Source organism: Phacochoerus africanus, chromosome 8 (assembly GCF_016906955.1).
Source record: "Phacochoerus africanus isolate WHEZ1 chromosome 8, ROS_Pafr_v1, whole genome shotgun sequence".
Taxonomy (NCBI): Eukaryota; Metazoa; Chordata; class Mammalia; order Artiodactyla; family Suidae; genus Phacochoerus; species Phacochoerus africanus.
This window is the reverse complement of record NC_062551.1, coordinates 166,971,731-166,997,564: the sequence shown is the minus strand read 5'-3', so window position 1 is coordinate 166,997,564 and position 25,834 is coordinate 166,971,731. Positions and strand designations below refer to the sequence as shown.

At 56.5% G+C, this 25,834-nt stretch overlaps 2 protein-coding genes across 10 annotated transcripts in view; both read left to right on the top strand.

Moving 5' to 3' along the window:
- The window catches only part of KDM4A (lysine demethylase 4A), a 44,315-nt gene extending 23,115 nt beyond the window's left edge, over positions 1-21,200 (top strand). For 2 of the 4 annotated variants that reach the window (XM_047789367.1, XM_047789368.1), the window contains exons 12-22: positions 2,895-3,015; positions 6,316-6,497; positions 8,005-8,209; positions 8,636-8,712; positions 9,367-9,422; positions 12,025-12,133; positions 12,582-12,767; positions 15,789-15,959; positions 19,264-19,383; positions 19,641-19,733; positions 19,867-21,200. In XM_047789367.1, coding sequence (XP_047645323.1) covers positions 2,895-3,015; positions 6,316-6,497; positions 8,005-8,209; positions 8,636-8,712; positions 9,367-9,422; positions 12,025-12,133; positions 12,582-12,767; positions 15,789-15,959; positions 19,264-19,383; positions 19,641-19,733; positions 19,867-20,007 — 1,461 coding nt within the window. In that variant the 3' untranslated portion in view covers positions 20,008-21,200. Of the gene's footprint in view, positions 1-2,894; positions 3,016-6,315; positions 6,498-8,004; positions 8,210-8,635; positions 8,713-9,366; positions 9,423-12,024; positions 12,134-12,581; positions 12,768-15,788; positions 15,960-16,346; positions 16,402-19,263; positions 19,384-19,640; positions 19,734-19,866 lie in introns of those variants that run through there. The other 2 variants (XR_007136200.1, XM_047789369.1) reach the window with 2 other exon arrangements.
- A 2,295-nt stretch (positions 21,201-23,495) lies between these two features.
- ST3GAL3 (ST3 beta-galactoside alpha-2,3-sialyltransferase 3) overlaps positions 23,496-25,834 on the top strand; it is a 225,438-nt gene continuing 223,099 nt past the window's right edge. For 3 of the 6 annotated variants that reach the window (XM_047789361.1, XM_047789362.1, XM_047789360.1), the window contains exon 1: positions 23,497-23,637. The gene's annotated coding sequence lies outside the window, so the exon portion shown is untranslated. Of the gene's footprint in view, positions 23,638-25,834 lie in introns of all 6 variants that reach the window. The other 3 variants (XM_047789364.1, XM_047789363.1, XM_047789356.1) reach the window with 2 other exon arrangements.

The window sequence follows — 25,834 nt, the reverse complement described above, 5'->3', positions numbered from 1 at the left end:
CTCGAAGTCTCCACCCTCTCGGCTTCCTTTCTTCACAGGCTTTTATGCTTCCTGGTCTCTGCCACGTCTCACGTTGAGGTGGCCTCACCTCACACCTGTTGTCTAGTCAGTCTTCCAAGTAGGGGAGGCAAGATGATAGGGGTACAGGAATCAAGTAACGGAACCTTATTTTTATTTTAATCCTTTTACAGTCTGTTTTTGTTTTAAAGTGTGGATAAGTACATTAGTGTATAGAATTCATCAGTAAGTACACATGTATTGGGGTGCATGTCCCTACATTTTTAATTTCCATGGTAACACAAACAAATTTGGGAGTTCCCGTCGTGGCGCAGTGGTTAACGAATCCAACTAGGAACCATGAGGTTGCGGGTTCGATCCCTGGCCTTGCTCAGTGGGTTAAGGATCCGGCATTGCCGTGAGCTGTGGTGTAGGTAACAGACGCGGCTCGGATCCTGCGTTGCTTTGGCTCTGGCGTAGGCCGGTGGTCATAGCTCCGATTTGACCCCTAGCCTGGGAATCTCCATATGCCACGGAAGCGGCTCTAGAAAAGGCAAAAAGACAAAAACCAAACAAATAAATTTGTTATTTCCAGTTTGTTTTAGGCAAGGAACTCCCCACCCCTTTTTTTAAGAGCCGCACTTGGGGCACAGGAAGTTCCTAAACGAGGGGTCAAATCAGACCTGCAGCTGCCAGCCACAGCCACAGCCACAGCCACAGCCACACCAGATCCGAGCCTCGTGTGCAACCTGCACCACAGCTCATAGCAACGCCAGCTACTTAACCCACTGAGGGAGGCCAGGGATCGAACATGCATCCTCATGGATAGTCAGGTTCGTAACCCATTGAGCCACAACGGGAACTTCCCAGGAACCCCTTCTTTAGGTGACATCTTACTCATTTGAAAACTGTCAATCAAAAGCAAGGCTTTCGTGGTTAGAGTGGAAATGGGCTCAGAGCCCCACCTGTTCATGCCCACGGAGGCTTTTGAGGGGCCCTCTTGATGAGCATGTGGGAAACCACTGCTTTAGAGGGTCGGTGTTGTTCGGACCTGGTCGAAAGTCTGTGGTCTTTTTAGTCTCCCCGAATCTCAGGAGTGAAGCTCCCTGCACTGCTGCGGGCGTCCTCACTCCGTCAGCCAGGCTCGCATCCCACGGTCCCATTTCTCCACACCTCCCTTCCCTGGGCAGCCCTTTGGCCTCGGTAGCGTCTGGGTAAATGTTTGTTGAGTGAATGGGCAAATAGACACTTGATTTGTGTTGGGAGGATCAGGCTCTGTTCTGCCTGGAGGTGGTCTGCTCAGCGTTTGGGTTTTTCGGACATTCCAAGTGTGGGCTTTCAGCCCTGGGCTTCTGTGTCGTTGCACGTGGAGCCTGCAGGCCCGGTGTCCCTTCACCGTGGTGGCACTGCAGTGCTGCCACTTCTCTGCAGTGCTCTAAGGCGTTGGCTTTTGTCACAGTCGAGAAGTGGCCGTCTTCCAGGCCTCATTTCCTCTCTTGATGAGTTTTGCTCTAACCCTAATGTCAGTATAACCAAGTTTTAAATATGTCAATTAGAAAGAAGTTGGCAGTTCCCGTTGTGGCACAGTGGTAACGAGCCTGACTAGTACCCACGAGGATGCGGGTTCAAGCCTTGGCCTCCCTCAGTGGGTTAAGGATCTGGCATTGCTGTGAGCTGTGATGTAGGCGGCAGATGTGGCTTGGACCCTGCGTGGCTGTGGCTGTGGCTGTGGCCGGCAGCTGCAGTTCTGTTCGACCCCTCGCTTGGGCACTTCCGTGTGCTGTAGGTGTGGCCCTAAAAAGAAGGAAAGAGACTCTGATGTGGTGTATCTGCTCCAGTGCTGTACACCTCAAACCCAGGTGCCCTTGCTCTGACATTTGTAAATGTGGCGTTGGCCCAGCCTCTCTTGCTGCAGCTGGACCGGGGTGTAGACGCTCCGTCCTGGCTGGTGTTCTCCCCTGGAGAAGAGGCGTGAATAGCATCAGCTAGAGCTGAGGTCTCCACAGTGGAGGAGAAGTTGGCCTATTTTCTTTTTAGTGGGTCAGCCACTCCAGACTCCTTTGAATGTTCTCTAGCCTTTCCAACCTGGATGGCCCAGCTGCCTGGCACTTTGTAACAGGTGCTGCTGGCCCCTGGTGCTTCTCGGGGGCTCTCAGGCACAGGCTCCTGACCATGCGCTTAGGGGAGGAGGCATGGCTCGTCAGGGCTTCAGTGGGTTTATTTTTGCTGCATTTGTCTCAGCCTGCTGCCGAGAAGGTCAGGACCTGCTTATGAGGAGCAGGGTTTGCTCTAAAATGTTTGCGTGTTCCTAGTTTAGACTGCTTTGCGTGGCACTGTCATTTTGGCTTTTTCTGAGACAGGGCTTTTCTGTGTGTGTGTTAGTGTTTCCTTTTACAGGCTCACCTGTGGCATATGGATGTCGCCGGGGTCTGCCTCACAGCCACAGCATCACTGGATCCGAGCCGCATCTGTCACTTGTGCTGCAGCTTGCAGCAAAGCAGGATCCTTACCCCACTGAGCAAGGCCAGGGATTGAACCAACATCCTCAAGAAGACTGTTTGGTTCTTAACCCATTGAGCCACAGCGGGAACTCCTGTGTTTGGTTTTGTATTTCTTTCTTCCCCCCCCCCCCTTTTTTTTTTTTTTTGGCCACACTCATAGCACATGGAAGTTCCCAGGTTAGAGAGGTTGACACCCACACCACAGCTGTAACCAGAGCCTCAGCAGTGACAGTGCCAGATTGTTAACCCGCCGAGCCAGGAGGGAACTCCCTGGTTTCGTGTGTCTTTGTGTGTCTCTGCCTCGTTCTTTCCTTTGATTTTCCTTGGAAGGCGGACGTCTGCCATGTCCCCAGGTGGCGGCGAGACCGATCTGACTCCTTCTTGTGGTTTGCCCAGGTTGCGGATGACGACATGTTCTCCTTGGAGGAGAGTAAGAAGTCCAAGGGCCGCCGTCAGCCCTTAAGCAAGCTCCCCCGCCATCACCCACTCGTGTTGCAGGATTGCGTCAGTGACGACGGTAAGCCGTGGTTTCACTCTTCTCCAGAGGAACCAGGTCTCGCGGCGTTAGGGCCTCCTCTGAAAAGTGCTCAGGAGACCAAGCTCGGGGCCAGGGGCGGGCCTGGGGCTTAGCTCTTCTCCCAGGTACTCCACAGAGGGCAGGGTTTCAGGATAGTTCTTTCATCGTCAGATGTCATGATGGGTCTGGAGTATCCTGGAAGGTACTTCATAGGCGATAATTGCCTGCAGCTTCCTTCCTCTCTTCTCTCAGGAGGTAGAAGGCTGATTTATTTTAGGACAGCAAATGCCAAGCCCTGTGCTGAATATGTGGCTACAAAGATAACGAAGATATGTCGGTGGCCTCAAGACGCTCCCAGGACAGCAGGGCAGACCGCCAGGGGAAGAGCTGTCTGGAGAGGAGATGGTAGCCCAGGCAGAAAGGCCACGGGGGTGAAGAAGACAAGCGGGGAGGTATATTCCGCGGAACCGGAACCCGCTGGTGCGGCTAGAGTTACAGGGCCAGGCCAGGGAGTGAGGATGAGAGGGAGAGGAGAGGTGGCTGTGAGCCAGGGAGGGCGGCCTCTGCCTGCGCGTGGGCGCTCCAGGCTCTGGCCAAGTGTTCTAGGAGCAGAGGAGCGACCCGGTCGGATCTACGGGAGAGGAGTTCCCGTCGTGGCTCAGCGGTAGTGAACCCGACGAGCAGCCACGAAGACGTGGGCTCCATCCCTGGCCTCGTTCAGTGGGTTAAGGATCCGGCTTTGCTGTGAGCTGTGGTGCAGGTCGCAGGTGTGGCTCAGATCCCACGTTGCTGTGACTGTGGTGTAGGCTGGCAGCTGCAGCTGCTCTGATGCGACCCCATGTGGAAGTCTGGGAACCTCTGTGTGCCCCTGGTGCGGCTCTAAAAAGACAAAAAAAAAAAAAAGCGTTGGCATGTTCCTAGCGTTGCATCTTGAGAGGGAGTGGGGCTTTTGTCCTAGCTGATGAGACATGAGGGTCTGAACTGGGGGGGGGTGGGTCCCACCTGCCGGGTGTGGGGATGGGCCGAGGGGCACGGAGTGCTGAGGGTGGTGGGAGCCGGGAAGCCTCAGTGGAGAGTCTCCCTGTTGGGTTTTAGCAGCCCGTATTCAGAGGCCATCGACTTGGGCTGCAGAGGCGGTCTGCCCCTCGGGGAGGGCGAGGAGGCCGGGCTTAGGAGGCCTAAGGAAGGAGAGCCTGTGCAGGAGACGGGGCTTGCCGGCTGGGGAGGGAACCGGGGCACGTGTCGCCGGAGCTTGGGGAGTGGTCACCACGGGCTCAGCGTGGGCTCCGCTGCTGCCCGGAGCCTGCAGACCAGGACGATCCACCCAGCGAGCGTGTCCTGCCCGGCCCCTGCCCTCGCTGTGCGGTCCTTGCTCACGCCCAGGGCTGGGTGGCGGGCGCCGGTCTCATCAGCCTCTCTGCCCCCGAGCCTGGGGGAGCGGGCAGCACGTCCATATCACCCCCTCATCCTGGGTCCTGTTCGTCTTTCCCGCTGAGCCTGAGAAGGTGCGGTTCCGGCAGTTTTCACTGCGCGTGTGAACGTCCCCCGCGCCGCTCGTTCCATACTCACCAGTAGCGTGATTTTTGGCCACTTTGGGTGGTGTAAGCCGAGCAGGTGTCGGCGTGTTAGTTTTCCTCTTGCACTCGCGAGCGGTCTGTTTCTGCGTCTCCCCTCCTGTCCCGCGCACTCTCGTGTCTGCCGGGATGCGGAAAACATCTCGCGTGCGTGTGGGCATCACGTCTGCCAGCTGGGCCTGGTCGATGGGGCTCGCGGGGATTGATGCGAGTTGTCTGCACTGGCCTGAATCTGCCCCAGCGCCTTCCTCTGAGGCCGCGGGGGGGCGGCCGCCGGATCCCTTTGGATTCCACGCGACTGAAGGTGGAGGCGATAACCGATTCTGGGCACTGTGCTTAGGTTGTAAGAAGTAAATGCATAGATAGCTACTTCCTGTAAGGAGGTTCCAGAGCTTTCCTTGGGCTGTTCTGCATAGGGCTCTGGGGTCGCTTGGAGAGCGTTCCTGTCTGGTAGGGAGTGAGAAGGTGGGTGGAGTGGGCGTAGCTGTGGGTGGCAGGGCTCCCTACAACATCATCCAAATCCTGAAGGCCTCCTGAAAATTTCCTCTGCCCTTTGCCTCTGTCGTGCGTAGGAGCTTTTTTTAAAAAAATTTGTAAATTTATTTTTTATTTTTTTGTCTTTTTGCCTTTTTTAGGGCTGCTCCTGGGGCATATGGAGGTTCCCAGGCTAGGGGTCGAATTGGAGCTGTAGCTGCCAGCCTACACCACAGCCACAGCAACGCGGGATCCGAGCCGCGTCTGCGACCTACACCACAGCTTGTGGCAACGCCAGATCCTCGACCCACTAAGTGAGGCCAGGGATTGAGCCCACAACCTAATGGTTCCTAGTTGGATTCATTTCCACTGCACCACGACAGGAACTCCTTCTTTTTTTTTTTAAGTTTTAAAAATTTTTATTTTTTGTCTTTTTAGGGCTGCATGCACCTGCAGTGTATGAGAATTCCCAGGCTATGGGTTGAATCAGAGCTGTAGCTGCCGGCCTGCGCCAGAGCCACAGCAATGCCAGACCTGAGCCGCATGTGTGACGACCTATACCACAGCTCACGGCAACACTGAGTGAGGCCAGGGACTGAACCCGAGTCCTCATGGATACTAGTCAAGTACATTCCTGCTGAGCCGCTAGGGGAGCTCCCTTAATTTTTTGTTTTGTTTTGTTTTTGTTTGTTTGTTTTAGGGCCGCACCCATGGCATATGGAAGTTCCCAGGCTAGGGGTTGAATTGGGGCTATGGCCACTGGCCTGCTCCACAGCCACAGCAACGTGGGATCCAAGCCACATCTGTGACCTACACCATAGCTCACGGCAGCGCTGGATCCTTAACCCACTGATGGAGGCCAGGAATCAAACCCGCGTCCTCGTGGATACCAGTTGGGTTCATCTCCACTGTGCCCCCGCGGGAACGCCTCCCTTAATTTCTTTTTAAATCGAAGGACAGTTGATTGACAGTGCGTCAGTCTCTGCCCTATAGCAGAGTGACCCAGTCACACGTGTGCGCCCCTTCTTTTCCTCATGTGTTCTTCCATCGTGTTCTGCCACAAGTGGTTGGATACAGTTCCCTGTGCTCTGCAGCAGGACCTCACTGCTTGTTCACATGCGAAATGTAGAAGACCTCGGGTTGGTCCAAAGCTGGGGCCAGAAGCCTTGGCGGAGCTCATCTGCTCTCCAGGCAGAGCCGCAGGCGTGCAGGGCAGGTGGTGACCGACTCAGGCCTCTGCTTCCCCTTCTAGAGATGTCAGAACAGCTGACCCCCGAGGAGGAGGCCGAGGAGACAGAGGCCTGGGCCAAGCCCCTGAGCCAGCTGTGGCAGAACCGACCTGCCAACTTTGAGGCGGAAAAGGAATTCAATGAGGCCATGGCCCAGCAGGCCCCCCATTGTGCCGTCTGTATGATCTTTCAGACTTACCATCAGGTAAGCCCTCTCTGTCCCCTCTGTTTACCCAGGACCAGCAGTCAGAGGGAAGCGGGGTTTCATGGTGGGGTCATAGCTCGGGAGAGGCGTGTTTCCAGTGTCTTCTGTCCCATCCATGGCAGATGACCATGCGGCACTGCAGGTTTTCACATGGGGGTGCTTTGGGGAAGAGCCGCGGGTGTGGCTCGGGCTCTGGGGGATTCCCGGCTCCCCTTGGCACACGCACCCTTTGCTGAGGCATCTGCCCTTTTGTTGCTCTAGACAGCGATGACTCCCTCTGGGTGGCTTGCAGTCCTGGATGATCAGGCTGGAGAACTGAGGATTTCAGTCTGAACTTCAGATGAAAAGCCAGACTGCCCCCTCCCCCACCAGCGTGGTGTCTTATTTCCTTTCCCGTTGCCACCGTGGATGTGGGCCATGGGCGGCTGTGGAAAGGAGCTTGGGTCGGGGTGGGGGCAGGAGCAGAGGGCTGGCAGGGGGGAGCAGGATGGGAAAGCGCCCTGGCTGAGCTCAGCCGTGCCGCTCCCGCTCCTGGGGCATCTGATGGCTCTGGCATCACGGGTCTCTCTGGGTCCAGCTCTGGGAAGCCAGGAAGGCACCGTAGCAGCACTTGCCAGCTGACCAGCTTAGTCTCAGCTGGGACCCGCACAGGGTGGCATGGAGATAACCAGTCCCCTGATGGTGCTTAAAGTGGCGTGGCTGCCCCTGGCCATGCCAGGGCGTTCATGTTTGCCAAAGAAGGAAACCAGCCCATCACACTTTGAGTTAGTAACTCGCTACTTCTTTCCATTGACCCAAAGCAAAAGCAGCAGGTGTCTCTGTGCCCTTGCTGGTGAGGAAAGCAGCAGATGGCCGGGCTCTGCTGTCGGCAGATCGACTGAGCGGGCCTCAGAGTTTCACGAATGGCGTAGGCTCGGGGGTTGACATGTGTCTTTGGAACAGGGATGGTGGTGCCATCCAGCGGCAGAGCCAGCAGATTCTTGCCGTCAGGCATCTGCCAAGGGAAGTGCAGGGACATAATGTTCTTCCTGCAGGGGCCCCAAGCCAGAAACAGCACGTGGGGCTCCAGCCATGTGACAGGGCTCCAGCTCAGGTGACTGCTGACACAGCCCCCGAGAGGAAATCGGTGCTGGCTCGAGGGAGCGCCCTCCGGGTGGGGCCGGCACACCCCCCTGCGCAGTGCATAGGGGAGCCGCCGAGAGCAGCCCAGCCAGCCTCCGAGTGCGTCTTATTGCCACTCGACTTGGGAAGAGTGAAACCCCAAAGGCCTCTTACCTCGCTCCCTTTTCTCTGTTCTTCCCTGGGGGCCTTTGTTTGATGCTGCTGTGAGAAATTGAATTTGAGTCATTAGAGGGAACTTCAATTAGCAGCTCTGGGATAATGGCTGTGCACCCGGGAGCCATAGCCGGCGCCCTGTCAGGGAGAGCGCGGCTTTCTGCTGATGGAGCAGGTGGAGAGCTGAGGGCGCGGGCCTGCCCACCGAGGTGTGCACCTGCTCCGTCTTCAGGTTGAGTTTGGAGGCCTCAGTCAGAGCTGTGGAGGCGCTCCGGATTTAGCCCCCCAGAAGCAGAGGACCAAGCCGTTGATTCCAGAGATGTGCTTCACCTCGACGGGCTGCAGCACCGACATCAACCTGTCCACTCCTTACCTGGAGGAGGACGGCACCAGCATGCTGGTTTCCTGCAAGAAGTGCAGCGTCCGCGTCCACGCCAGTGAGTGCCTCGCACCTCTCCTCGTCTCCGGGTCCTGTCCCAGCGGGCATGGGCGTCTTTCCTGGAGCTCCTGCCACCTCTTGGCCTCCCTAGGCAGTCCCCCAGTGCAGAGATTGCTTAAGTGTTCTTGGGGAGCTGGGTGCTGATGGAGTCTGAGGGTCACGTGGCTCTGGGGTCCATGCAGATACCAGGAGGTCATGAGTCCCTGCTGCCCACTAGGTGTCTGTAGCAGTGAATCTAGTTTCCGACTTTTCAAGACTTTGGGCCATACTGTACGGCTGAGTTGTGGGACCCTGATGCTAAAGCTCAGGAGTTTCTGTGAGTTTAACTTGTGGCTTTGGGAGGAAGTCTTCGGAAAAGAGTTGCAGGTGTCCACTCTGACTCCGGCCTCTGGGTTCAACCTGCTCACCTCGGTGTCCCTGTTAGGTTGCTACGGCGTCCCCCCTGCAAAGGCTTCGGAAGACTGGATGTGTTCTCGGTGTGCGGCCAGTGCCCTGGAAGAGGTGAGCGTTCCCACACTCCGGCTGTCTCCCTGTGAGACCGGAGTTCGCTCAGGGCCAGGCCCTTTGACGTGGGCGTTCCGTCCCAGCCGTCCGTCGGGGGCCTGGCACACAGTGATGTCCGATCCGTGCTCACGGCAGTGAGGGTGTTGGCTGCCTACCTGTGGCAGGGCACCGCGGAGCCTGGAAGCTGCCTTTGCCCTGCTGTGCCAGGGGAGGCCCTCCTGTGGATGGGCCAGAACGCCCGCCTTGGACAGGACTGAGCCATCTGGTCGGAGCATTGCGGTGGGGCTCCGAAGGTTCCTTTTGTAGCTTTCTCTTTATTCCTCCCCTTTCTCTGGGACCTGGCGCTACCGACCGAAGAGGCGGTCGGAGCTGTGCCATGCCTCCGGCTCGAGCAGCTTATCTGTAGTTGTTGTTAACACACCAGCAAAGAGGAGTGTGTTCTGTCTGGCGAGTAAGTGGTGCCAGCAGCCCTCAGTGGCCTCCCTGTCTTCCTTCGGGGCGCCTGGTTACAGGGGCCACGCAGGCGAGGCCCCACACGCTGAGGGCTGCGTTCTCACGTGGAGGCTGCGGCTTCCAAAAGGAGTCACGGGGAGGGCAGGTGAGCTGCTGGTGACTCGGTGGTGACCATGCTTCTCTCCACATCCTTGGCAGGACTGCTGTTTATGCTCCTTACGAGGAGGAGCCCTGCAGAGAGCCAACGATGACAGGTGAGTTTTCGGAGCTCTGGACCCATGTGCAGGGTCACCGCAAGGGCGGTGGCTCTTCATCCACGTGGCTGATGAGGACGTGGGAAGCACGTTGTTTGGGGCTGAAATAGCATCTCCAAAACTAGCCTGAAAGATGGGGAGCCTCGCGGGCCCAGAGCTTTCCAGCTCGCGCTTCCCCTCTGAGCCAGACCTGCCCCTCCCCCTTTGGAGGAGTTCCGACGGGCTCGCGAGGGGCCGAAGAGGCTTCGCGGCCGGAAACGAGGACAGGACAGTTACCTTGTTCGAGCTGGGCCTGGTGCGCAGGGGCTGTGGCTGGGGGCTCGTGAGCTCTTCTGCAGGCAGGCGCCCTGGCTGTGTGAGTGAGGACAGTGGGGCAGGGAGGAGCGCCCAGCCATGCCTACCCGCTCCTGCGTCAGATCTGCAGAGGTGGTGTTCCTGTTGTGGATGCGGGTTCGATTCTTGGCCTCGCTCAGTGGGTTGGGGATCTGGCATCACCTCGAGCTGTGGTGTAGGTCTCAGACATGGCTCAGGTCTGGCATGGCTGTGTCTGTGGTGTAGGTTGGCAGCTACAACTCCGATTTGACCCCTAGCCTAGGAACTTCCACATGCCACAGGTGCCGCCACGAAAAGCAAAAAAAATCTGCAGAGGAGTCTGGGTGCCACTTAGCCCATGGGCTTCTCGGCTGTCAGGCAGCTTGCCCTGACTCACCAAGCTGAATTTCTGTGCTGGGTCGTGACTCCGTGGTTCCGAGAGGAATGTCAGATGAATGCAGTTTTGCTCAGGCTGCTGAGGGGCTGGTACGCACGGGTCGACGGGCACCCAGCCGTGAAGACTCTGCTTCCAGCTAAAAACCTGTGGGAATTTGGAGCCCACCTATGCCTGGCCTCCCGAATCACAGGAATCCCCTTCGTGCTGTTCCAGATAGATGGCTATTGTGCTTTTGCTGCTTCCACTCTTTTTTTTGTCTTTTTGCCTTTCTTAGGGCCGCTCCGGTGGCATGTGGAGGGTCCCAGGCTAGGGGGGTTGAATTGGAGCTGTAGCCAACAGCCTACATCACACACCACAGCCATAGCAACATGGGATCCAAGCCACGTCCACGACCTACACCACAGCTCACGGCAACGCCAGGGATCGAACCCACTGAGCAAGGCCAGGGATCGAACCTGCAACCTCATGGTTCCTAGTCGGATTCGTTAACCACTGCGCCACGACGGGAACTCCAGCTTCCGCTCCTTGAAAGGCACCAGCTGCCATGGCTCGAGGCCACGGTGTTCCTCATGATTGCAGGATGGCGCGGTTGAAGTGCTCCTTTACTGGGAGTGGAAAGGGCTCTGCTTGCACCTTGTAATCCTTGGTCTACCCTCCAGGGCTCCGCACAGCAAATCTGTTTCCACTGCCACGTGACCACCCCGCCAGCCCTGCAGGTGGCCTCCGCGCGGCCCCAACTCTGGCGTTTCCACCTGACCTGATTCTAGGAGTTCTCAACCCTGTTCATTGAGCTCATCTTGGTGCATGTTTGTTTTTCCAAATGCCCAGGGCTTTTATTTTATTTTATTTTATTTTGCTTTTTAGGGCACATGGAGGTTCCCAGGCTAGGGGTCGAATCGGAGCTGTAGCCGCCGGCCTACACCAGAGCCAGAGCAATGCGGGATCCAAGCCACGTCTGTGACCTACACCACAGCTCATGGCAGTGCCGGATCCTTAACCCACTGCGCAAGGCCAGGAATCGAACCTGCCATCTCACGGTTCCTAGCGCGATTTGTTTCCGCTGTGCCACGACGGGAACTCCAGCCCAGAGCTTACTTTAATTCTCTAAGGATGTCTACTAAACAGACCTTCCAAGTTGGGGCTCGGCCAGACCTGAAAGAATGAGCCTGAGGTGGATGAAAGGAGAGGAAAGGAAAGAACATTTCAGCCCCGAGAAAGTTTGGGCAAAGGCCTGGAGACAGGGCTGGGCAGCCTGGGGCGCAGTTGGAGATAATTCGAGGAAGCACCCAGGTCCTCTAGTGAAAGGGGTCTAGTGGTTTTTTTTTTTTTTTTTTTTTTCTTTTTAGGGCCCCACTCACAGCATATGAGAATTCCTAGGCTTGGGGTCGAATCGGAGCTGCAGCCGCCGGCCTACACCACAGCCACAGCAACGCGGGATCCAAGCCGTGTCTGCGACCTACACCACGGCTCACGGCAATGGCAACGGTGGATCCTTAACACACTGAGCAAAGCCAGGGATCAAACCCATGTCCTCATGGGTACTGGTCAGGTTCTTAATCCCCTGAGCAACAGTGGGAACTCTGAAAGAGGTCTGATTTATTCTCGCTCCCTGAAACCTGCCACTCCCAATTAGCTGTGGCTTTGCTCCTGTGCGACAGATTGTGAGTGGGTGGTGTGAGAAGGGTGACTCTGTGCTGACCTGGGGCAGTGTGGTGGGGACCTGTTAACACCTGCTCTGTGTGGAGACTCTTCTGGGTCTGAGCTCACCCGGAAGTCCAGTGGTCTGCTTGGGTGGCGGGGGGGTGGAGGGGAAGTACCAGAGGCAGGCCCGCGTTGGAAGGCCACCGGGCCTGGGGCCAGAGGGGAACTGAAGAGGCCTTTGCCTTTCGGCAGGTGGGTCCATGTCTCATGTGCAGTAGCGATTCTGGAAGCAAGATTTGTCAACATTGCAGAAAGAAGTCCCGTGGATGTGAGCAAAATCCCCCTGCCCCGCTTCAAACTGGTAAGGAGATGGGCTCGTGCCTTTCTAGGGCTCGAGGGTAGAGGGAAGCATCCCTGGTTGGCCCCGAGGCCGTCTTTTGCCCCTTGGTTTCCATTTCTCACCCTCTGGTTAAAACTGCTTAACTCGGGTGCCTGTGATCGGACAGCGGATTAGAAAAGTGTGTGTGTGGAGTTCCCTGGTGGCCTAGCAGGTTAGGGATCTGCATTTTCACTGCTGCGGCTCAGGTCACTGCTGTGATGCTGGATCCATCCCTGGTCCAGGAACTTCTGCATGCTGTGGGTGCAGCCAGAAAGTAAAAATTACAAAAAAAAAAAAAAAAAGGTAGGTGTGCCCTTGTGTTTTGGTCAGGGAGTGGGCTTTTGCACGGACTCTGCGTTCAGGCAGGGCAGCAAGAGAGAAGACCACCGTTCGTTCCTGGACTCAGTGGCCTGCTTCCCCTGTGTTGCAGAAATGTGTCTTCTGTAAGAAGCGGAGGAAAAGAGCGGCTGGCTGCTGTGTGCAGTGTTCGCACGGCCGCTGCCCGACCGCCTTCCACGTGAGCTGCGCCCAGGCTGCAGGTGTGATGATGCAGCCCGATGACTGGCCTTTTGTGGTCTTCATTACCTGTTTTCGGCACAAGATTCCTAATTTGGAGGTGAGAGAGGGGCCGTTCTGGACCCCTCCTGACGGTTTCCGGGGTCACCTTCTCTGCAGGCTGTCCATACATTGTGTCGGCAGTGTTTCCTCCGGCGCCGTGCTTCGTGGAAAGTGCTCGTGAGCCTGGGCTCCATCGCTCCTTCCTGCCTCGTTCCTCCTAATCCAGTGGTGCCAGCTGCTCGCGGGCGATGCCTTTTCATGATCTGTTTGCTTGTTTGCCTCTCCTCGTGGAGGGAGCAGGTCTCGTTAACCTGGGCGTCCCTGTACTTAGCACAGTGGCAGGGACACAGCAGAAGCACTGGTGGAAGAGCACCTAACCATGAACCTGCGTGGACATTTTTGCACTTGTCTAGACAGTCAGGCTCAGGGGAAGAGTTGGGGTCGAAGGCGGCCTTCGAAGTGGGTCTTAAACACTAAGTAGGAGTGGTGAGTGCGAGGGCAGCCAAGTCTGCAGAAAGTGAGTAGGTTTCAGAAGAAGGAACTGTGAGACTGGCTTGGGAGCCTATCGGGGGATGGTACCAGAAAGGCAAGCGGTGCCAGGGGATGGAGGCCCTGGGCTGCCATCCTTAGGCGTCGGACCCTTCTTCCATTCGGTGGGGAGAATGTCTCCACTGTGGTGATTTGGAGCTGTCCTTTGGAACAGTTACGCGGATAGCTGTTTGAAGAAAGGGTTGAAGGAGTGAGAGCTGGTGGCAGGGAGGGCAGTCCGCCTGGTGAGAAGAGAGGTAGGGTCTGCAGTGGGGACACAGAGGCAGAGCCTTCGGGTCACAGCCGACACTGGGATCCTACAGAGGGTGGAACTGATAGGGCTCGTTGGCTGCCATGGGGAGAGGACGCAGGAAGAGGAAGAGGCTGGAGTGAGGACCGGTGAGTTTACAACGACTCGGGCTGCTCCCTGGGCAGGTGGCAGGGTGGGAGGGAAGCTCACGTGCTGCTGTTACAACTGTGACCGGGACTGAGACGGGGGCTGTGTGCGGGGGAGAGCGGGGGAGGAAAGTGAGCAAGGACCTGTGGATTTGAGGGGCTACAACATTCTGACCGAGCTCCCAGGAGGCAGCTGGATTAACTGGACTGAGATTTGGATATTGTCAGCATTTAACAGGATGGTTAAATCTAATTGCCATTAGAAACTGAACTCTCGGGGTTCTCGTCATGGCTCAGTGGTTAACGCATCCGACTAGCATCCTTGAAGATGCGGGTTCCGTCCCTGGCTTTGCTCAGTGGGTTAAGGATCCAGTGTTGCCATGAGCTGTTGTGAAGGTTGCAGACGCAGCTTGGATCCCGTGTTGCTGTGGCTCTGATTTGACCCCTAGCCTGGGGACCTCCATATGCTGCAGGTGCAGCCCTAAGCAGCAAAAAAAAAACGAAACTGAACTCTGGAGATTCTTCATATAAGGAGCAAATGGCAGGGCACAAGGCAGTTGTGGAGGGAAGCGGAGCACTGCAGCCAGGGGGCCAGCAGGGGGCTCCAGAGGGCCATGTGCCCTTGGGAAGGCAGGACTGGTGAGATGGTCCCTCTGCCCCAAACCGGGGCGGTCCCTTGGGGTAGTCTGGTCAGAAGCCAGCCTGCCGTCGGTGAGTCACAGTCTAGCAGAAGAGGTGCGGATAAGGACTTGTCAGGAGTGCACTAAAATCAGTCACAAAAGGGAGGGCCGCAGGCCAGAGGACAAACTCTAGACCCACCGCTTGGATCATGGAAAAGGCTAGGTCCTTCTCTTTCATAAAGATGTTCTACTGAGCAAAAGAGGTGGCCAGGTGGCGGAGGAGCTCGGTAGGCAGAGGGAAAAACAGTCGCTACGAGAATTTGAGGCTCAAAAGCTGGAGGTACCACTGTGTCCCGGCTCCGGGGAGGAAGGGAGTTTTGTGGCGCCCGGGTAGCGAGGTGGTTGTTGCCGTTGGTCCCCCACACCCTCCCATTGGCAGCCGCGGGCTGCTGGTGCTGTGAGGAGATGCGGGGAGCGGGTCTTGAGAATTGTTTCACTGTTCACGTGTTTACTGGGCATCAGCGACATGTCAGGCACAGTTTTAAAGGCTGAGGACACACCAGTGAGTAAGACAAAACAGCCCCTGCGCTCCTGCTGCATTTGGTATAGTTCGTAGAATAAGTCGACTTAGAGAAATAAGTAAATGTACTTACTTACTTGTAAGTGTATAAAATCAAGTATGTAGATTTACAGGAATAAGTCAGTAGTGTCTCAGACGGCGAGAAGCACGGGCGCACAAGTAAAGCTGGGTGCAGGAGAGGAGGAGGAGGTGACTGGATGTCGGGGCCAGTGGGCACCTGGCTGGGGGCTAGCCTTCCAGGCAGAGGGGCCAGCAGGGCAAAGGCCCCGTGTGCGAACACGCGTGCTCGGAGCAGCACGGGGGCCAGCACGGCGGGAGCACAGTGCTTGGTCAGCTTGAGGCAGGGCAGTTGGAGGCCACCAGAGCCTCTGGGATGGCATTCGCATCCAGGGCAAGATCGGAATGAGAAGGGGGGCCATGTGATGGCCCCAGAGATGGCAGGGCTCTTGTCACGGGCACGTGTTTGTCAGGGGCAGCTGAGGACCTCCAGGGAAGCTCAGTCTTCACCCACTGGCCCTGAGGGTGGGCTGGTGCTAGCATCTGTGTGGGGCGCTCTGTGGGGCCCCAGGCCTCAGAGCGCCTGTGGCGTGTCCACTTTGCTGTGTGTCTAAGCCGTGTGCATTAGCAGGGGCTGTTTGGTCCGTTCCTCACAACAGTGGGGGGTCACTAGGGTCTGTTCTGGGAGTTTGGGGTGAGACCGTATGTGCGAAGGCCCAGTTGTGGACTAGGAATGAGGAAGGGGCCACAGCTACGGGGAAAGGACGACCCGAGGCTCTTCCCCTTCCCGCTGGGACGTGGGTGTCAGAAGGAAGGGCGTGTTTCCTCCCGCTTTCTCCCTTTTCTGCGCTCGCGGATCGTTTCCTGGCGAAGAGGGACCGCACCGACGGACCGCGCTCCCCCTCTGCCAGCCCGCCCACCCACCGTGGCCGTAACCCAAGCCCCTCTCCCCGCCCAGCGCGCCAAGGGGGCCTTGCAGAGCATCACCGCAGGCCAGAAGGTCATCAGCAAGCACAAGAACGGGCGCTTCTACCAGTGCGAGGTGGTCCGGCTCACCACCGAGACCTTCTACGAGGTCAACTTCGACGATGGCTCCTTCAGTGACAATCTCTATCCCGAGGACATAGTGGTATGTCTGCAGGGGCTTCGTGGGCACTTGGGGACGGGGGCGTGTCTAGGTCTGGCGGGCAGACTGACCTTTCCTAGCCCGGCCCGTGGTCCCTCCGTCGGTCCCTCGACAGAGTTCGTCCTACTCTTTCCCTGCAGAGGAGGTCGCGAGCCGCGAGGGTACCCTGTTTGCTCTAGAAGCTCGCAGGCGTCAGTGCCTTCTGTAGGTCTCTGAGACAAGCTTGTGGTTTAGACCTCCCTCGAGGACACCCTGCTGCAGTCGGGGCGCAGGCTTTAGATCACACCAGTGCACCCGCACCAGCTCCTTCGCTGAGTAGCCGGCGATGGGGGCTCTTGTGCCGCGTGCGCGCGGAGCAGACGCGCGGGACTTGCTTTTGGTTCTTTACAGTCGAAGGCGTTGGGGCGGAATCGAAACTGCTCGCCGATACCCGCCGCCTGTCCAGGTATCCACCGCTGAGACCCTGGGGCCCTGCCTGGACTCAGTCCTGGGTTTCCTGGCTCAGGACTCAGGACTCCGTTCACGTTTCCCCCTTCCGCATCCCCCACGGCCCCGCCTGTTCACCTTGGACGGAGCACCGTTTAGGGGAATGAAGCCTTTTAAGGACAGGTGTTTCACACGTTTATGCCACTTTGGCGCCTTAGCTGCTAAAAGCACGTTCATCACTTGTGAGGCAGACCTCCGTTTCGTAAAGACGATGCCGCCGCAGCGTCTGTGGCAGCAGAGTAGCTGTGCTTTGTTAAGCTCTCCCAGTTGCCAGGCACTGTGCTGAGTCCTTTACGTCTCTGCCACTTTTTCTTTTTCCTCTTAGGGCGTCACCAGCAGCACATGGACGGACGTTCCCAGGCTAAGGATCAAATCGGAGCCACAGCTGCCGGCCAGTGCCACAGCCACAGCCATGCAGGAACCAAGCCGCATCTGCAGCCTCCACCACAGCTCACAGCAACGCCAGATCCGCCACCCACTGGGCAAGGCCAGGGATGGAACCCGCATCCTCATGGATGCTAGTCATTCATTTCCACTGAGCCATGGTAGGAATTCCTCCTGTCGCTTGTCATGCAACTCTGAGAAGTAGATGGTGTCTCTAACGTAGAAAACACTGACCTCAGGACTCTTCAAGAAGTTATTGAGGGGAGGTCCCGTCGTGGCTCAGCAGTAACGAATCCGACTGGTAACCATGAGATTGTGGGTTCAATCCCTGGCCTCACTCAGTGGGTTAAGGATCTGGTGTTGTCGTGACCTGTGGTGTAGGTCACAGACTCGGCTCAGATCCTGCATGGCTATGGCATAGGCCAACAGCTGTAGCTCTAATTCAGCCCCTAGCCTGGGAATGTCCATGTGCCACGGGTGCAGCCTTCCAAAGCGAAAAAAAGTTACTGAGGGCTCTAGAGGGCTGTGTTTTCTGTGGGTTATGCCTGTCAATATTTACTCATTAGAAATTAAAAGGGACATTGATTTGAAATAATCCATTCTTTAATGAAAAATAATTTCATTTTAAATAAAGCAAAAATACTAAAAGTGCCATTTTGCTATAGCTTTGCAAATCTAATGTCATATCTTCAGTTTTGTTGCAATATACTGTTTTGGTTAGAGTATCTGATGGGTAATTGGAAAAGTACGAGTATTGAAATAGCCTTTCGGACGGTTGTGGCCTTTCTGCTTTCGCATGACGCCGAAACCCAGTGCGTGGTGGATCTGTCGCAGTTCGTTGCCGCGTGGACTCTGAGGGCAGCCGGGCAAACACTGACACCACGTCCGCTGGTCTGGCCCTGAGAGGGGCTCTCTCACCGCCGCTTGACTTTTCACCGTCATCCGTGCCAGCGCAGCTCTGCCAAATGTGGCATTTTATGCTACAGTGTCAGAAAAATCACTTTCATTTGTAGCACTAATCTCATAAGAATCTTTCCATTTTAGGGAGCTTCACCCTTATGTGAGGGCCAGGCTTTTTTCTTTTTTTCCTAATTTATGAGTGCACCCTGGAGTTCCCGTTGGGGTCAGCAAGGTTAAGGACCCCACGTTGTCTCTCTGAGGGTGCAGGTTCAGTCCTTGGCCCCGCTTACTGGGTTACAGATCTGGCGTGGGCGTAAGCTGTGGCACAGGTGGCTGATGCTGCTCGGATCTGGTGTTGCTGTGACTGTGGCGTATAGACCAACAACTGCAGCTCTGATTCGACCCCCGCAGCCCGGGAACTTCCGTGTGTCGCAGGCGTGGCCATGGAAAGGGAATAAAGTAAAGTTCAATATGAACGAGTAGTTGAGGATGCAGCAACAAGCAGGAGCGCTTAGGGCCGTCGCCTTGGTTTGTGCTGAGGTGCCAGCAGTTGTACCCGTGATAGATCTTACCCCCCCATCACCGCAAATGTCAACACAGTGAAAAGCTAAAAATGCCTTCATATCAGTGTAGGAACCACCATGCCCTGACAGGCTTCCTGTGAGCATCTCAGGAACCCTCCTGAGGTCTGCAGACCACAGCTTGAGAACTGCTCTTACGGGAGGTGAACCCGAGTCTCTTGAGAATTTAAGTGATTCATCAAAGGTCACGTATTTGACTAGTTAAAAACTCCCACCTCAGATTCTTTTGGGCTCGGGGGAGGCAGAACTCTCTTCTTAACTGTTGCGTTGGTGCCCAGTGTAATTACTGAATAACCTAGTCCGTAGTGAGTCGGCAGTACAGCGTGGAACCATTTCTACTCAATGAATGAACTGGAATGTAGAACCTTCTGAATTCTTGTCGTGCAGCAGCATTGGTGAGAGCAGCTGGGGCACCCCATCAGTTTAGACTCGCTGTCCTGCTCCGCTTTCTGTGTGTCCCCAGGGACCTTCTCCCAGGTCTGCCCCTCAGCCCTTTGACTCAGGGGCCACGAATACGCTCGCAGGCTGGCTTCTTCCCACTAGATCCCCAAGCCCTCTGCCAGGAATGCAGCCGAGACTGCGCCTGCCTTTGCTGTACCCCCTTCAGCAGGCAGGCAAAGTCCTAAAGTTTCTCTTTGCCAAGTCGTATGGCACGTGGTCTCTCCTTGTTTTTAACTTTTCCTGTAAACCACTTGCCTAAAACAATTGAGTACAGTTTGAATATTTCTTCCGGGTACAGCCCTGCCCACCGCCTCTCAGGGAGACAGCTGAAGGAGCAGGAGAAGGACTCTTGGTGATGGCCCTCGGGTCTCCGTTGGCTAAGTGGACCACGTTTAGCATAGCTGCTTTTCATTGTCACCTCCAAGCAGCAGCTGGCGAGATGCGCGGCCCACTTGGACCTAACAGGCCTCTCGGGGGGACCTTCCTTTCACTCTTCGCCCTTCCTGTTCCCTCAGAGTCAGGACTGTCTCCAGTTGGGTCCTCCTGCTGAAGGAGAAGTAGTCCAGGTGAGATGGACAGACGGCCGAGTCTATGGAGCCAAGTTTGTGGCCTCCCACCCCATCCAGATGTACCAGGTACCCCAGGGTTTTCGCTGGGGGTGGGAAGGGGTGGTGGTGCTTGATTAATTCCCTGTTTGCCCTCGGGGGAGCTGCAGGATCCGTAACCACCCTTTTCAGAGCTAGAGGCTCCCCTGTGCTCCGTCTGCCAGGTCTGGCTTTACACGTGGTAGCCTTAGCTCAGTTGCTGCGGCCGCGGGCAAGGGCCATGGTCGGTGGTGGACCAGGGGGAGAGGCAGGGATGTCTTAGCCAGAGGCCTTCGCTTCCTTGGTAGGTGGAGTTTGAGGATGGCTCACAGCTTGTGGTTAAAAGAGATGATGTGTACACACTGGACGAAGAGCTTCCCAAGAGAGTCAAGTCTAGACTGGTGAGTGCGCTCCGCATATGCCCTCGGTTCCCGTCTGGGAGGGAAAGAACAAAGCAAGGATGCGGCCTTTTTTTCCTCCCTTTGGGGGGATTGGCCACAAAGCGCTCATGTGGCTCTGCCTCTTCTTCTGTAGTCGGTAGCCTCAGACATGCGCTTCAACGAGATTTTCACGGAGAAGGAGGTTAAGCAGGAAAAGAAACGGCAACGAGTCATCAACTCAAGATACCGGGAGGATTACATCGAGCCTGCGCTGTACCGGGCCATCATGGAGTAGGTGCTTCCACGGCCACGCCACCCCAGCCGTCCGGGCGCCAGCACGCGGGTTCCACAGCACAGCAGACACTTGGAACTCTGACGTCCCTAGACGTGTGGATTGTGAAGTGAAAAGGAATGAACCAACCAACCCGTCATCTTCTCACCCCACCCTCATCGCATTCCGCTGCAGTGAAAGGACAAGCCATTCTTGGACATGTTGGCAGCAGCCGCTGATCTCCCAGCCGACGGGCTGAGCACTGGAACTCTGTGGCTGCACTGGCCCCCGTCTGTAACGGGGTCGACTGTGCCAGCTGGGCCAGATGCCCTGCTTCTGGCCCAGGACTTCGCTTCCTAATGGTCACCTGCACCAACCAGGCAGAGGTGCTGGTGCTCGCCCCTCCCCTTTTGTATTTATGCGTGCGTGCGTGCGTGCGTGCGTGTGCGTGTGTGTGTGTACACACGAATGTGTGTCTGGTCTGGACCAGCTCCTCCCAGCCCCTGGCCTTTACTTTCTTCCTTGCCTATCCAGGGCAACAAAAATGTGAAATTCTGCCCTCAGCTAAGCTGAGTAAGGGCCCCTGGGGCTGGCTGGAGATGGCTGTGGCATCTGTCTGTCCATGGCCCCTCCTCAAGGGAGTGCTGGCAAAGCTGCAGTGATGAGATGCTCGTGAGTTGACGCCACCTCTCTGCCCTCTCTTGAAGGAGAAGATGGGGTGACGTGGGCGTGGGCCCATACAGCTCTAGGCACAGAAGCCTTGTGGACAGTATTAGAGGGTGTGGTAGAGGGTATGGGTGGGGAAGACCCCTGAAGGGGCATCTAATGATGGAAGCAGGCAGAGCCTGGTGGGTGATTCTCTCAACAGAAAATTGCAATCATGCAGGGCTGGGAGGGTTAGGATGAACTGGGGCCACTGGAGGCCAGGGACAGGTTTAGATACGCCCCCTGGTCTGGGAGTGGGAGGGGCCGATTCGGGGTGGGGGGTGGGGGGACTGGAGGGCAACACTGAAGGGGTTAAACAGGCTTTTGCTCCTCATGAATTTGTTTGCCTGGGCCCAGGATTGGAGGGCTTCACACTTGTACCCTGTGTATACAAGAATCAGATTTATAATACTTCCTTGTTTTTTTTGTTACGTATGAACGCTATAAACCAAATTATTTTGAAAACTGGTGCATCACCTTGTCCTTAGCAATAAAATGTGCTGAGCAGAGAACTGGTCGTGTCTGCCCCAAGGAGCCTGAGCGGCCCAGGGTCAGGCCGGGAGTGTATCTAGTCATAGGCTCTGGAGCAGGGCCATGCATTTTAAGAAGACTCAGTGAGGCGGGATCTAGGAAGTTCTCCTGCTCAGGGAGGTCCTTGTCAGAAGGCCGTGTGTAGTGGGACCCAGGGAGCAGAGGCACCTCTGGCTGTGAGTCCCCCCTTTTGCTCCTCTTGCCCCTGGAGGTGGACGAGGTAACAGAGGAAGGACCAGACCATTCGCACAATCTTTAGAACTGAGTGTGATCACTCTCACCTCGGTCCCACCTAACAGTTGAGCAGATGTGTGTGCCAGCGTCTGTTCCACAAACATTGTGGAACCAGCTCGAAAGAAGGCTTGAAGAACGAGCGATCAACACCTGTTGGGTCCTGAGCTGTGCTGAGTGTGATCACTCTCACCTCGGTCCCACCTAACAATTGAGCAGATGTGTGTGCCAGCGTCTGTTCCACAAACATTGTGGAACCAGCTCGAAAGAAGGCTTGAAGAACGAGCGATCAACACCTGTTGGGTCCTGAGCTGTGCTGAGCTGCCTGTAGTTGGTGAGATGCTTTCCTGGAGGAAGACCCAGTCTCTTTGCCCCCTCTCCCCCCAGTGAGTTCCTAAGGTCCAGGTGGACAAGGCTAGAGCAGTAGCAGGGCAGGGAGGGGCCAGTGGCTTGGGCACAGCAGAGCTTCCCAATTGGTCTTGGACAGGCAGGCACTAGGTCCTGTTGCTTGCCTCTGGCCGGGTGCGGGAGAGTAGGTCAGTTCAGCCACTCAATGCTGCTTTGTGTCCTCGGGCTGGGAGGTGGCTGCCATCTCTGGTGTCTGATTGTGTAGAAAGGGAGGAGCAGGAGATCCTAAAGATAGACATATATTTTCGGCTATGCCTGTGGCATGGGGACGTTCCTGGACCAGGGATTGAACCCGAAGGGACAGCAGGGACAAAACCAGATCTTTAACCCAGTGAGCCACCAGGGAACTCCCCAAAGTTACTCTTTATGCCAATTCCCTCCTGGGGCCAAGAAAGGGGGTTGACTCTCTTCTTTTCCCAGCATCCAAGGATTCCTAAGGGACGGTAGACAGCCAACCCTTAATGGGTTGACAGGTCCTCTGAGCACACATTTTTGGAAGGAAGCAACATTTCCCCAGGCTTGGCAGGGGCCCACGTCTGACCCACCATCCCCAGCCCTGCTGAAGGACAGGCAGGGTAGGGCCTGTTGTAATCCCAGCAGAGTTTCTTGCTCAACTGCTGTTTTTCTAGAAACGCACTTTATCTTTGGTCAGCTGTAATAACCCCCGGGGAAACTTGAGGTTTAAAGAGGTGATGAGACTCTCAGGTCGCACAGAACAGGCCCTCCTGCCTGAAGTCAGGCCCAGGCCTCGGGAAGCTCGCGCCAGCCTGTCCTGGGCAGGCCCCCCTCGCAGAAGCCTTTTTCCTGGGCAAACTGCTCTCTGGTAAGGTAGCGTCTTTGGGTTGACTACCAGGGATAGCCGCCTGACAGTTGCTCTTCTCTCCCCTAAATCCCCTCGGAAGAATTACGTTTAAAATTGTGCCCAGTAGGTGGGAGAGAGCTGGGACCTCCCGAGATGCAGAGGGTGGAGGTCGAGATCGGGCGGGGTGGTCCTGGGCTCAGATTACAAGATTGCTGCGAGGTTCTCCAGTACTGAGGAAGGGCAGCCGGTGACCCCTGCCGTGCCCCCTTACTCCACGGGATTGGACTGGGTCGCCCAGGCCACGGGGGCTCACGGCCTCGGTCCTCAGCCTGGCTGAGCTGGGTGCCTGCGTTCCTCGGCGTAAAATGACGCCCCCACCGCGAGGGCGAGGAAACAGGCTCTCGAGGGATAGTCCCGGCGGAGAGCGAGCCCCACGGCCGTCTGAGGTCCGCACCCGAACGCGCGCCCTCGGGGTCGTGAAGCCAGGTGAAGGGGGATTCCTCAAGGCGGCGGGATTGGCTGGCCCTCAACCCAGCGTCCGGACCGCCAGCCGCCCCAGTCCCGGGGGCTGCGGGGAGGGCTGCGGGAGGCGCACGGGTGGGCGGGTTGGAAACCTCGGGGCCCGGGTGCCTACTGGGCCGCTCTGAGCCAGGGCCCGCCCGCTGCTTGCAGCGCAAGCCCGCATTGGTCAGTCCGGCGCCCCGCCCGGCTCCCGCGCGCCGATTGGCCGCAGGTGCCCGACCCCCGGCGAGGGCGCCGAGGCGGAGCGCGGGATTGGTGGTCCCGCCGTCCCCGGTCGCGGCCACGCGCTCCGCCCGCCGCTGCGTCCCCACTATGGCTGCGCCCAGGCGGCCCGCCGCGTCGTGGGCGCCCGCCGGGGTCCCCCGCGGCTGCCGCAGCCGCCTACGCCGTCGCCCCCGCCTCGTCGCCCGTGTCAGGCCGGGCGCCGCCTCCCCCCTGCGTCCCTCTGCGCTGCGGTAAGGGCCGGTCCTGCGCGCGTCGGGGGGACGGTCCCCGGAGCTAACGGTCGCCGCCGCCCCGCCCCTCCCCTCCCCCGCCGCCCGCAGGCCCCGGGTCAGAGGGGGCGCGGAGCCCACGCGCGCCGGCGCTGGCGGAGGAGGGCTCGGGCGCGGCCCCGCGGTCTCCGAGGGAGGCAGTCCGGCTCGGACTGGGGGCTCGCGCCGGGAGTCCGCTCGCTGGAAGACCTCGCTTGGCCAGGGGCCGCCAGGCCTCGGGGGAGAGGACGGCCGGACCCGGGCCGAGCGGTCTGAGGTCATCCGCACGGAGTCCTCGCAGCGCTGCGCACCTTGGCGCAGAGCGGGGACGGGGTCCGGCGGGCCTTGGTCTTGGGGAGAGGGGGGAAAAGTGGAAAGCCTGAGTGGGAGTCCGCCGCGTCCGGGCAGCGGTTGTCATTGCTCTTCCAAAGGTTCCGGGGACCCGGGTCCGTCTAAGTGCGCCCCTTGCTTCCTTTCCTCTGGCACTGCTTCCCATTGTTTCCTCTGTGATTTTCCTTGCGCAGGAGATGCCTCAGTGATGAGAGAGAGCAGGTTTGATTAGGATATCGTCCCATAAGTATTTTGAATTGCTTTTTACAGCAGTGCCCGTTCCTGCGATTCCTCAATAGACCTTATTCATGTTTGTGTTGCCCGAACGTGGGAGGAAGGAGTGAGGCTGTCAAGTGAACATGGTAATTGATTGAGAGAGGGACCAATGAAGGCAGATGTTATTTGGTGTTTTGTTTTTTTAAGAAAAGACATACAAACTTTTCTGCGAATACATTTTGAGTTATCTATACTATAGCTAGTTGAGCAGGAAAGTAGACAAAAAGCACTTATTTGATTCCTGAAAGCAAACAGTCCTCCTGGAAAATTCGTGTATTTCTAAGTCAGGATCACCTTGGAATGATGACTGTTGAACTGCTGGGTATGGCTTCAAGTCAAAAGGATTGAAAGAAGGCTGGCACAAAAATTTCTGACCGAAATGGTATTTTCAAAGAGCCTCTTAAAGCAATAGCAGCTTCTACGATTAAAGATTCTTAACTCAAGGCTATTTTGAAGTATTAAGTGATGAATCTCCCTATTTCACATGTCTAAATTTATAACCATGGTTTAATAAAAGTAAATTATTGATGGAGAAAAGAGATGTGTGTATTCTTCGAGACAGTCAATTTTGGATCATCAATAAAGTGTCTGCTGAGTACATCTGTGTGCAAGGCAGTGTAACGGGGGGGGGAAGCTCTGTGGTGTGTGAGACTTGTTCTGATGGGCTTAGGAGATAGTCGTGGGGATAAAGTACACACTGGAAAAATGATCACTAATAATATGGTCTCTAGAATTCCTGGGTGGTAGGTGCGGTGAGAACTTGGGGACAGGAGAAATCCATGTGTTTGAGGAGAGTTTCACAGGGGAGCTGAAGCTTGAGTAGCGTCCTGGGTGATGAAGATAAGTGAGGAAACGAGAGAGCGAGGCTGGGAGAAGCGGCAGGGAAAGACTTCCAAAGGCTCATGAATGGTTCCAGGGGCTTCACATTGAAAAGGAGGAGATAACATCGTACAAAAAAGGCAGGTCGATGCATCACCTTGGGTGGAGCAAGGGATGCTGCAGATGAAGCTGGATCGAGAGCCGTTAGGAAACAGACAGCAGCACTTTATTTGCCCTGGTCACTTTTTTCTGGTAACCTCGGCTACTTAGAATAGGGGTTCTTTCAGCCACCCAGGATCTACACCTCAAGATTTACTCTTGGGGAGTTTCTGTTGTGGCTCAGCAGAAACGAATCTGATGAGCATCCATGAGGTTGCAGGTTCAGTCCCTGGCCTTGCTCAGTGAGTTAAGGATCCGGCATTGCTGTAGGCTGTGGTGTAGGTCACAGACGAGGCTCAGATCTGACGTGGCTGTGGCACAGGCCAAACGGCTACAGCTCCAATTCCATCTCTAGCCTGGGAACTTCCATATGCCTCAGATGCGGCCCTAAAACAGACCAAAAAAAAAAAAAAAATCATTTTTGGCTTTTTTTTGTTTCTCCCTTGTATTAAGTTGGTTGCCAGGTCTTGATGCTACTGCTTCTACACTCTTTCTAGCCTTTGCTTCTTTCTGTTCCTACAGTCATCACGCTGATTTGGGGCCATTGATACCATTCCCTTGAATTACTGCAGAAACTGCCTAGCTTTTTTTTCCC